Genomic DNA, 12,863 nt, shown 5'->3' on the forward strand with positions numbered 1-12,863 from the left:
CAATTTAACCCTCCTGTTGTCTTCCTGTTGACCACGCGACTTTTGTTTTCCCGGGTCAAAATTGACCCAGTCTGGTTTGACTGTTTTTAAAGCATACATTATAAATTATCACCCAATTCTGTATTACACCTTTTTGGCCAAGTTCATCCAACTCATTACCACAAGTTTTACACTTTTTTGGGGTAATTCATAGTCAATAAACCTAATTTAAATTAAATTAAACCTAATAGGACAAAAATGCAGAAATTATGAACAATTTGGACTTTACTCAAAATTGGACTGGTATACAGTATGTCAAAGTTTAGTCAGAATATTATAAATATTATAATATAAACACATTGCACCACCACAGGTGCTATAAATTTGAATAAAATACCCATAATGTAACAAAAGTGGTCATTGTTTTTTTTTTGCAAAGACCATATAAGGGAACCATCCATGTAATTTTGGGGCAATTATGTGAAAGACATCCATATTTAGATATAATTAAGTTTGAAAACTGATTAAATTTGACCCGAAGACAACAGGAGGGTTAAAGATCTGAGGGTGGACCTGCTCTTACCTCCCTCTGTTATCTTAATCCTTGTTCGCAGTTAAAGGTCCCATATCATGCTCATTTTCAGGTTCATACTTGTATTTTGTGTTTCTTTTTATTTTCATTTTCTTCTTCCTTTATTTGGTTTTACTCTGACATTTACATAAACATACTTAATTATATACAAATATGAAGTGAACCAACTTTTCCACTTTTTACAATGAAATTATAGAACACACAAATATAACATGGGGTGCTTTTCATGTGAAATAAGATCAAATAAATAATAATAATAATAATAATAATAATAATAAAAAATTACATTTAGAAGAAAAATAAAAATTAAACAAAAGAAAGGCATTTTGGGGAAATATACTTTTTCCACTCCTTCCAAATGTCGTATTTTGTGTTTCTAATAGAACATGTTTACATGCTGTAATGTTCAAAATGTTCATACTGTCGGCCTGAATATGCCTGTATTTACCATCTGTCTGAAACGCTCCGTTTTAGTGCATTTTGACAGAATTGCAACAGAACTGCAACAGAATTGCGTTGCTAGTCAACAGCTTGGGTCCACGAGTACTTCCTGTCAGCTGATGACATTCAGGGCAACCAGGAATAAACTGGAACACATTTAGGATGTTTACGTTTAAAATTGTGTCAAGGGTCTAAATATTGTATATTTGTGACAACACGAATGGGCAGAAATCCTGACAGCTTGTTTCAAATGCAGAGTTTCTGAATACGGGCTGTGTGTATTTCTCTGTGGATTGAGTGTTTTGATACTTTCACAGTACTTACATAGGACTTAAGCCTGCTTTATAATAAAAAAACATGAAAATCTCACTTTTTTACAATATGGGACCTTTAAGTGTTATGGTAATCTCTACCCTTGCTATCAGCCATTTCTGCACAATTGGCCTTTTTGCATTTATGTTTATATAGCCAAAAATCACATACAATGTAACAAAGTAAGCTAAAGCTAGTAAGTAAAGCTTTATTCATATAGCACCTTTTAAAACACACCGTTACAAAGTGCTTCACACACAAATGAAACATTGAACAATGAGAGAAACCAAAGAATAATTGCAATATATAACACAGAAACAATGAGAGACAGACCAAAACTAAAACAAAAACATGTGAATGAGGCCTATAGAGATGGGTTTTTAGAAGCAGCTTAAAGCAGTCCAGAGATTCAGCAGCTCTAATAGATCGGGGGAGGTTATTCCAGACGATCACCTATTGTTTTGCGGTTCAGGCGGGGGGGGGGTGGATAAAAGGCTGAGATTTGAGGATCAGAGTGGTCGACAGGTAAGGAACTAGGAGATCAGAAATATAACTTGGGCCGAGGTCATGCAGTGCCTTACATGTGATTAGCAAGATTTTATAGTTTATTCTGAATTTTCATCAATAAACTGATGAACTGCAGTGGCAAAATGTGGCAACACAGTTGAAGTAACAGTAAAAGTTTTATCAGGGTTTAAGTGTAGAAAGTTGAGACATCCAGTCTTTAGTTGCAGCTAAGCAATCACGGAGGGAGGACAGTTGATTCAGGTTATTGGTTTTGGCTGAAAAATAGATCTGTGTGTCATCGGCATAACAATGATATGACGCGTCATGTAAGCGGATGCACAAATGACCCAGAGGAAGCATATACAATGAGAATAGGATTGGTCCAAGAACCGACGCCTGATGGGTTTCTATGTGCTTAAGGACTCACAACATCAATGGTTTACAATCCAGATCTTTGAGAAGAAAGGTGGGCTGCGTAGGCTACTAATTTAAAGACAATCATAGAAAAAAAACAAAGAAGTCCTATGGGTCCCATATTGCAAATGCAAATGCGAGTCTCCACTGTGTCTACCAACCCCACAGCCGTTTTGCTGCTTGTCAATAGAGAGAAAGCTAAACTTACAACATTGGAATGTAGCCAAAAAACTATACAAAATTATTCATTATTCATATTCAACATTAATTATTATCAGTTATTCTTAGACGGATATTGCGGATTCATCAGATGAGGTCAAAATTAGGGAGGAAAATGGTTCATTCAGATAATCCCCATTGACCATACAGTCAAATGAGCTTAATGGGAGCAGGTGGGCTTAAAAGGGAACATCAGTGAATTTATGGTTAAAAGACAAAGACAGAATATTTTATTCAACTAATGTATATGAAATAAATCTTTATATGGTGCACTAACATAACATGAAAAGTATAAATTGATCATGCAGAGAAGTAATTAGTTATATTAATTTAAATCCACCCCCAGACAGATTTTTTCTAGCTTCCCCTTAAAGCCCACCAGGTAAAAATGTTAATTAAAAAATAAATACTTAAAAGTATAATAATATAAACAAAAAAAAAGTAAACTATACATGCTTATCATGCTTTAGGTCATTGCAATGAACCATACTATGCAGCTACTGCATTGATGCTTGTGGTCCGTTTGCTAGCATACTAAAACTCATATTTTGATTTTTAAAGAAAGAATATTTCTAATTCAAGTTATATTCTAATATATGTCATATTCAAAACATTAATCACCTACATTTTGATAAATTAATTTTGTATTTACCTAAAACAGGAGTAGAAATATGACCAAAAAAAATGTACTATCTGAGTACTAAAAGTACTCACACATGCTTCGCCAACTCAGAATTGACAAATCTGATTACAATTTACAATAAAGTCATTTATGTAACAAGCAGCTTCATTTGATGAAACATCGCATAACAAAAAAAATATTTAAAAAAAAAATTGACTCAGAAGTTGCAGTGGGTTTATATGGTACATGGGTTTAATAGGGACGTTGTGGACCACTGCAGAGGCAAATGTTTTGATAAGCTATGTGGCAAATGGACTACAGAGTAAAATGTTTTATAAAAATATATTTCTTTTTACACTAGGCACCTTTATTGGAGGGTACATGTTTGTCCTGAGGCCCCCTAGTGGTTGTGCTATTGGGTTCATGTATCAACAGGGGTATTGTGTTGATTGTGATGATGACCTTTAATGTGTGAAAGCCTTTACTGTTGGTCAAAATGGTTTATATATAAATATATATTAAAAAAGCACACAAGCATATAGAGACAACAATTCTTTAATGTGCAATAGCTCTGTGAGGAATCTGGCAGTGTATATATATTGTATATACAAACAGTTATGCAGTTATGTAATATAGGGGGATCAGATTGTCTGACGTTTGTTATCATTATTACTGTAGACATTTTAACACCAGCTTCTGTGAGTTCCCCTATTGAACAGCTTTTAACCAATTGACAGTGTTGCATTTTAAAGAGAGGCAAAGCAGAGTTGGATCATTGTGATATCATCACTGATTGACTGATCATCACTAGGTCATCACTGATTGTAAGGCACACGAACGAACACTGCTACATTGCCCATAAACAAAACATTAAAAAAAAGCAATACAAAAATAGGTTTCTAGTTTTACAATGCTCAGTCTTCTAACTGATGGGGTCAGAGACTACAGCAAGTGAAGTGTTCTGACGCTGGGATTTCTTCCTCATCTGACGCTCAATCATCAGGTCAAACTCCTGTCTTTCCCTGAAATGAAAAAAAAAAAAAAAAACAGTCACTGATCATATTCAGTATTTTGTGTAAAAAAAAATGTTCCTTTTAAACCATGAAAGGTTAACACGTCAAACTCTTACCTGTTGCTAATACATCGTCCTTTTAGGTACTTTTCCTCTGCCTTTTTTACTGGGACTTTGTCCACCCCAGCTATGGCATGGATGATGGCCTGCGCAGGAGGACAATAATCTTACAACACCTGCACCACATAAACTGTGAACTGCATATCACAAACCATACCATTATTGAAAAAAAAATAACACAAACAAGTGCTGATCAAAGCTTTAGTTCACCTCAGGAAGAAGCACATCCAGGATAAAGGGGACACGCTCCATGTATTTCATCTCAGCCAGGCAAGGGGGGGTTTCCACGGCCTTTGCGTAGAGCTCATTCAGGTACCAATAGACCTGGTCCAACTGCTGGTCGTCTTCCAGGTATATGTTCACCACCCGTCTCCGACTGGCACTCAGGAAGGAGCGAAGCCATCTGGACTGCTGCTGCCCACGGATCACAGCCTGTAAGGAGATGTGACACAGGAAGGATGGGGTTATTCATCCAGGGATGGGTGCTCATCTTGCATGCACTACTTTAAAGAGGACCTATTATGCTTTTGTGTTTTTTCCCTTTCATTTAGTGTGTTAGATATAGGTTTTTGTGCATGTCAAAGGTCTCCAAAGTTACAAAGCCCAAAGTCCACTTCTCCTGAACTGCCTCGGTTGAAGTCCTGCCTTTTCTTTCGTAATGTGGTGATGTCACAAAGTAACATACTTTCATAACGACTAGTTTGGTACGCCCTCAAATAAAGCTAGTTAGAGCGGAGCTGGAGCAGAGTCCGAAGAGTTTGGTTCAGCTGACCAATCAGAGCAGATTGGGCTTTTTGGGTGAGTTGGGGTCAGGAGCTCAAACAGAGCGTTTCAAATAGAGGGTGAAAAGAGGTGCTGCAGCACAGCTGGTATATTGGCCTATTAAAAGGATAAACCACATTTAGTGTTTTGAGGTCTCGATTCACGACATTAAAATCGCACAGTGAATGTTTCTCTTGCACTCATTAACAGCAGAGACTCCAATGTCAAATATAAAATAAACAAAAAAACATATATAGAAATCTAAAACAAAATGATTACTTTCATAAATATTCACCCAAAAACATTATTGAAAAAGCCCAATGGTAAATTTAAAGTATTAACTGGCCTTGTAACGTTACAGTCATCAGCTAAACTGCTAAAGTAAAGTATATTTCATGTCCAATTTCAGATACAGTCATTAAAATGTGTTTCTCATTACATGAAAAACATTGGTGGGACATGGGGGGGAAAAAAATCATTCAATGAATAGTTCAAATATTTTGTGATTTTTTAATTTTTTATTTAACCTTTATTTAAACAGGAAATCCCTTGAGATAAAATCTCTTCCGAGGGAGACCTGGGCCAAGAGGTGAACTGGCTTATCTAGTCAAATTATATGGCACTGACAGGGGACTGCACCTGCACATATTTGTTTTCCTATACGTAAATAGATATCCAAGTAAAACCTCTACTGGTATAGAGAAAGTGTTTGCTTATCCACAACATCAATACAATAGGCTCCATTAATCTCACCAGAAGGTGTTCTTCCACCATGCGCTGCTTTACGATGAAATATACAAGCTTCTCATTAGCGCGGTTGTGGGCGGCATGACTCCGGTCTGGCAGCAACCTCTTCGAACTCCTGCTGACCTCCTCATGCTGTTCACTTAAGCTGTCCTTCTTATGATCGTCACACGGCACCTCCGTCGCTGTATCGCTGCCGATGGTTAGTCTCTCTGAGGCTGCCTGCGGGTACTTCCTCCTCACTGGATAGCCTGGAGTAGTTAAAGACGGGCGGTACGTAGCATCGTCAGGACCAAGAAGGGATGCAGGTGTACTCAAGGTTTCATTCTGTGGTGCCATGTTAACAAATATTGTACAACAAAACTTACTCATGTCGTGAGCAAAGTACTCGATGAAGGAGCCAGAAAATGAACCACAGGCTACAAAAGACAAAACATGATTTAGTACTGCAAATAATTCAGTGGTGTCAGAAGAATATTGTTTATATATACTGTATACATAATGCATGCAAATATCACTGTCCTTTATCCGTTTCTGTCTGCAGAAGCATTAAATGGATTATATTTACCTCTCCGTATTCTGTAGTCTGATATGAGCTCCAAGGACCACTCAATTACAGCATCATACTCTTCTTTGGCTTTACACTATAACAAAATCAATGAGACATATATGGTCTGTCACTGTGTCAAGATATCTTTCGAAAATTGAGTATATACTTTATGATCAATTCTTACCACCAGCTCATGGGCTTCTTCACAGTCAAAACGCTTCAGGATTTTCAGAGCCACAGCAAACCTTCAAGAAGAACAAACACACAATTAAAAACCAAACTCCTGATTATTTGAAAGTGTGCCAACCTTTCACTCATTCATTTTTTTGTTTAAATATCTTGATATGTGCTGCCTGGTTTAATTACATCACATCAGACTATACAGTACAGGGCTTTTTACTACCACATCTAGTTGCACAGGATGCCTGCATGACTTTTCATTTTAACTCATTCTAAGACACCACTGCTGTGATCCCCGATAGCCAGGTGATCTCTACAAAAATCACAAAGTGTGACCTGCAGAGACTCAACGGCCTAGGGGTCCTCACAACCAACGGTGCAAGCCTATACATTTTAAAAGTGCAGAGGCATTCACAAACAAAAGTGAGAAAAATGCAATTTATTTCCTACCCTTTCTTTTTGTGAATCATTGGGTCATCAATGAAAATGATGCTGGCTTTTTTCTGCTTACGATTCACACTTTTTACCTACGGAGAAAAAAAAAAATAGTGCAGATTTTAAACATTTTAAACCATTAAGGCTTTCAGGGTTTGCTATTTTGTAAAGTCTTGAGTGACCACAGGTCTGATTTTGGGTCACCAATAATATTTCAGACCAATAATGGTCTTTCATTTAATTTCCCCAGTGGATGCCATCTACCTGAAGTTCATGATAGAGTTTAACTGCATAGCTGTACTTAGCAGAGTGTTTGTTAGTGCTAAAATGATGAGTCTATCAAACTAATCAGTTTAAGTTGTATGACAGAAAATTGTAATAATAATTTCAATAACAAGTGTTTGTGAGTGTATGCTCTGATGAAGGTCTGACAGACCGAAAGCTTAGAATAAAGTGAAATGCTGCATAGATCTAAGTGTGCGGATATCTTTTCTATCATCTTTTGGACTCATTGATTCTTCCAGCACCTTAGCAAAGATTAAGACAAGTGGAGTGGTTGTCATCCTGCATTAATAACAAGTGTTTCAAAATGGCAAAAATGTACTAGTTCAAGCCTCTCAAACGTGAGGAATTGCTGATTTTCTGTATTAGGCAGAAATCTTTGTAAGAAATTGCATATTGTTCCATCTAAAAAACTTAAATAAAAGCGTGTCCTTATGATAAATCAATCATACACACAGGTTTCTGCACTCACCAATGCAGGCCAGAATGGATAATTTCTATATCTGTACCACACAAACGCTCCTCCCGTAATGGACGGAGGCTCTGAAAAACAAAAACAATCCACTTAAAGTATACAGTATGTACACACAATCCAAACCATGTCTAATCCTTGTAGAGGTTATTAACATTCAGCCACTGAAATCGCTCTCACTTTGGTCCACCTGCATCAAGAAACTTGGTAGCTCCTCCTCCTCATCCTCCTCACTTCCCTCATCTTCCTGGAAGGACAAAGATGGCAGCTGTTCCTCACTGTGACTCAGCTCTATTGATAGATCTGAAGACAGCAGAGACTCGTCTTTTGGCGGGAAGGGGGGTGTAGGGGGTAGGAGTGGGGGGGCAGCAACAACACAGAATTAGAGCAGATCATTTTGCTCACCTGACTTTAAAAACATGAGCTGCTCTACAAGCAGCAGCAGCTACACTAGCAAAAACAACCCCACACAGGGTTGTGAGAGTGATGACCTCCTAAAATACACATCTCAAATTTCTTAAAAGTATTATGGCAACTATGCATGAGACAGGCATGAAGAAGACGCTACCTTGCTCTGCTGAATGAGGCTTCTCCAGTTCAAATCTTGGTCTAGAGCGACTGGATGACCGAGATGTGGTTTCCTTCTGTAAATCCCCCGTCTCCGCCTTCTGCGTCCCGCCTCGCCGACGCTTCGCTGGAGGACCGTTGGTTATAATGCTGGTCTGCTCCTTTGTCCCCCTTTTTCTAAGTTGTCTCGGCTGGGAAGCATGAGCCCTCCTACGTCTGCTTTGAAATTTCGATTGGCAGCATGGCGAATCTACCTCTGATGTCTACAACAGAATGGATATCAAAAAAGGAGTTTAAGAATATCACGAAAATTAACAGCAAAATCTGTGGGATCAAAATGCGGAAACAATATCAGTAAACATATGATCAAACACCTTTAACTGAGTGATGACTTCAGTGTACTCTAGCTCCACTTGTTTTGCTCTGGTAGAGGACTTTGAGATGCTGGACAGGATGTCAGCAGAGGAGCCGCGGACTGGTGTGGAGGTTAGGTGGGCTTCTAGTGTCCGTCCCTTTCGTCCTCTGCATCTTTTTGGGGTAGTTAGTAAGGAACTCGCAGCGAGATCACCGCCTGGCACAGTGTTTGACTCCTCCGTGGCTTCTAGTGTCCGTCCCTTTCGTCCTCTGCATCTTTTTGGGGTAGTTAGTAAGGAACTCGCAGCGAGATCACCGCCCGGCACAGTGTTTGACTCCTCCGTGGCTTGAGCTGAAACCGTGTCTGAGGCAACTTCCTTTGCTGTGGTACCTTTAGGTTCCCTTTTTCTAGTTTTCCGAGATCCACCTAAAAGATCATTCACAGATTTAGCAGACTCTTTTTAATTCAAGTTTATTTGTCATATGCATTAAAAGTACAGTGTACAGTGAAATGCAATGAAATGCATTTTATCCTGGCTCTCTCTCAGCCCTTAAAATCTATAAATAGTACACTAGATAAATACTACAATAAATAAGACAATACCTGAGAATAAAATTATAAAACAACCTAAAACCATCCATAAAACAATCCACAGCTCTGCATTCATTTAGTGCTACTGTTCAGTAGTCTGCACTGTAGGCGCTTCCCTGAACGGAGATAAGGGAAAGAGTATATGCTGGATGACTTGTGTCCTGCATGATACAAAGGGCTTTCTTCCTGCAGTGAGTGGTGAAAATGTGCTGTAATTGTGGTAATGGTGATCCAATAATTTTAGATGCTGTTTTCACGGTTCCTCATCAGGAGTTTGTGGTCATAGCGAAACCATACCAGTATGCATCCAGTTAAGATGCTTTCTATTGTGGACTGGTAGAAGTTGATGAGGGTTTTTGTGGACATACCATGTTTCTTTTAACACCTCAAAAAATAAAGTCTCTGTTGTGCCCTTTTTATGAAACAACTGATGTGCAGGGACCAGGAGAGGGAGTCAGAAATATGGATGCCTAAGAACTTGAAGCTGTTGACAATTTCGAAAGGAGTGTTATTTATTAATTGCTCACAGCAATTCCCACACCAACATACATGGACGTACTGAGGAGAGATGCTGGACAGTGCTGGCGAGCTAGCCAGATGTATGGTGGACTGAGATAGCTGGAAGCTCCGCTTGAAAGCCCGTCTGAGGACGACCCAATGATATCACTTCCGATAGTTGTATTATCACTCTTTTACATCCACTACTACAGGTTTTGTGTTATTAATCCTACTTGTATTAGTTATTACAGCTGCAGGGCTATTATTGTGGTTGCTTCTCTCTCTCTATCTCTCTTTCTATCTCTATCTCTATCTCTATTTACCCCCAACCGGTCTTGGCAGATGGCCTTCCACCCTGAGCCCGGTTCTGCTCCAGGTTTCTTCCCACTAATCGGGGAGTTTTTCCTGGCCACAGCGCGCTTGGTGGATCTTGCTGGGTCTCTAAACTATGCTGTACGGTCTAAGACCTGCTCTTTATATAAAGCGTCTTGAGAAAACATCTGTTGTGATTTGACATTTAAATTGAATTGAATTGAATAGAATTCAGAGAGTGAAAAGATTACATGTTGGGTTACCTTTCATTGTTGCATGAGTTGGTGCAGTCCTTCCCTTGAGTTCATCAGATCAGTGTGAAGGTATGACATTTATCAGGACTGATATCCTTCACCTGGACGGACCTGAGTCTCCAGAGCTGGTGCTGACAGCTGTGTGACAGCAGAGAGAGAGAGACAGAGAGGAAGGGTTATTGTTTAACCACCCTGCAACACTTGGGCCCTACCGAAGACATACTTCCGCCTTACACTTAACGCTAGGCCATGTTGGCACTCAGATAAAATGCCACTCTGCATTTTGTTTGCCAGGTAAACTCACCAACATGCTAAAAGCCTGTCGCCACGGAAACGGCACCAAATCACATCAGATCTCTGGAGGAGTTAGAAAGACGTTTCCTAACGTCATATGTCCACGATAAGACACCACATTTACAACACTTCCTCTGCTACGTCAGGTCAACTTCTCACACACGACCTAGCATTGAAGTACTTCACATTTGCAGACCAAACACCGAGCTAACCCACCACAACATACACGAGTTAGCTAGGCCTAAAGAGACAATGCTGACAGGCAGTTAGCAAACAAACTGGAACATCCTGCAGCAAGCATGTTAAATTAGTAAACAAACATTACCCAGAGCAACAGATGCAGCTGTTTATTGCTGACACACATTACAGAGTTCATTAATGTAATCTAGGTTTGCACGATTCATTTACAGCTATTACTCAGCGTTTCACATGCAGCTATCTTTAGTGCACACACGCCTCCAAACCAGAGACTGAGCTGAACCCTCACACGCGATTGGCAAGTTTTACCCTCAGGCACAACAGAAACACAACATTGAGCCACTCACCTTCTGAAACAGATGTTTAATTTAGCCCTTTTTGTTTGTGTGGTTAGTTACCAGCTGCAGTGAACACGTCAAGCATCGTAGCTCGTGCACACATCCACTGCTTCAAGCGTCCAAACAGCGATGAAGTTTAGTGATCAAACGCGTGTCCGTGCATGTCACATGAGCTGGTAGTGCTGCTTAGTAGTAGTTGCTGGTAATCGTCTTTTTGTTTCTTCTTCTTTGGTGTTTATTGGCGGTGGGCAAACCAGCTTAGAGGTGCATTACCGCCACCTACTGGACTACTGGACTACTGGACTACTGGGGTGTAGAACAGTAGAAGGGCAGGAAAAATAAAATAATAATTTGAAAATAAATAAATAAATAAATAAATTCATTCATTCATTCATTCATTCATTCATTCATTCATTCTCTCCATTATTCCCGTTGCCCTTAAATAATTAATTAGAAGATTCAAGATTCAAGATGTTTATTGTCACACCGGTTTTACAGGTACAATAGTGTGAAATACTTGTTGCTGGCAAGCTCCATTAAGAAAACAGTAAGTTAAAAATAATAATAAAATAAAAATAAAAATAATAGTGTATTTACAAATAATATACAGTATAATAATAAAGGAAATACTTGGTATATGGTAACTATGGAAGCATATATACATATATATATATATACATATATATATATATTATATATGTATATATATATATATATATATATATATAAAAATATATAGAAATAAAAAATGCCTGTACAATATTTTTATAGTTTGCAACCTCTACTGCTCCCATATATATATATATAGATATATATATATATATCTATATATATATATATATAGATATATATATTAGTGTACAATATTTTTATAGTTTGCAACCTCTACTGCTCCCATATATATATGTATATATATATATATATATATATATATATATATAGATATTATATATCTATATATATATATATATATATATATATTAGTGTACAATATTTTTATAGTTTGCAACCTCTACTGCTCCCATATATATATATTTATGGGAGCAGTAGAGGTTGCAAACTATAAAAATATTGTACACTAATATATATATATATATATATATATATATATATATATATATATTTATGGGAGCAGTAGAGGTTGCAAACTATAAAAATATTGTACAGGCATTTTTTATTTCACATATTGCATTGATTGATGTATTGCACTTGTTTATTGCACTTTTTGTGAGGGAGAGAGTGTTGTATGAATTATCTATTTAAAAGTCTGATGGCCTGGGGGAAACAATTGTTCCTCAGTCTGCTGGTGAGAGTCCTGGGGGTCCTGCATCTGCTACCACAGGGCAGGAGAGAGAACAGGCTGTTGTGGGGGGGTGGAGGGGGGTGTTGTCCTTAATGACCCTCAGGGACTTCCTGAGGCACCGCTGGGTGGACAGCTCCTGCAGGCTTTGCAGCTCGCACTCGGTGATGTGTTGGGAGACCAATTAGACCAGTGACGTCATTGATGACGTCCGAAGCCTCGCTGCCCGGCCATACAGCGTCACTGGTTCAGTAAGTGGTTCAGATCTTCACTGGTTGAACCAATGCCACTTTCCAGAAGTGACACAGAACACTAATATTACCCCTCCTACCATTATTATATTATATTACACTACAATACAATACAATTATTGACCAAAGGATTGTTTTTTTACACTTAAGATGAATAAAACAATTACAATTTATTATATATGTATGTTATATACTCATAATATACTTACTAGAAAATATACATTATATTATATATTATATAGATATAAATTGATTACATGGT

The 12,863-nt window shown here is 38.2% G+C and overlaps 1 protein-coding gene across 4 annotated transcripts; it reads right to left on the reverse strand.

The window, feature by feature from the left end:
• Positions 1-3,623: 3,623 nt before the first annotated feature.
• si:dkey-127k13.1 (PWWP domain-containing DNA repair factor 3A) lies at positions 3,624-11,350 on the reverse strand. 4 transcript variants are annotated; one of them, XM_037754534.1, is made up of 15 exons: positions 11,060-11,346; positions 10,230-10,358; positions 8,884-8,991; positions 8,585-8,781; positions 8,212-8,473; positions 7,824-7,967; positions 7,644-7,714; positions 6,905-6,981; positions 6,459-6,519; positions 6,293-6,368; positions 6,093-6,143; positions 5,734-5,975; positions 4,429-4,650; positions 4,216-4,304; positions 3,624-4,108 (listed from the first exon to the last, which is right to left on the reverse strand). In XM_037754534.1, the coding sequence occupies exons 2-15, from the start codon at positions 10,234-10,236 to the stop codon at positions 4,009-4,011; spliced, it is 1,707 nt and encodes a 568-aa protein (XP_037610462.1). In that variant the 5' UTR covers positions 10,237-10,358; positions 11,060-11,346; the 3' UTR covers positions 3,624-4,008. The 4 variants fall into 4 exon arrangements, with proteins under 4 accessions (XP_037610462.1, XP_037610481.1, XP_037610452.1 ...); XM_037754553.1 differs by having other exon boundaries at positions 3,999-4,108; positions 7,824-7,946; positions 11,060-11,350; XM_037754524.1 differs by having other exon boundaries at positions 3,999-4,108; positions 8,585-8,800; positions 8,903-8,991; positions 11,060-11,347.
• Positions 11,351-12,863: the final 1,513 nt, after the last annotated feature.

Source organism: Sebastes umbrosus, chromosome 2, assembly GCF_015220745.1.
Source record: "Sebastes umbrosus isolate fSebUmb1 chromosome 2, fSebUmb1.pri, whole genome shotgun sequence".
Classification (NCBI taxonomy): Eukaryota; Metazoa; Chordata; class Actinopteri; order Perciformes; family Sebastidae; genus Sebastes; species Sebastes umbrosus.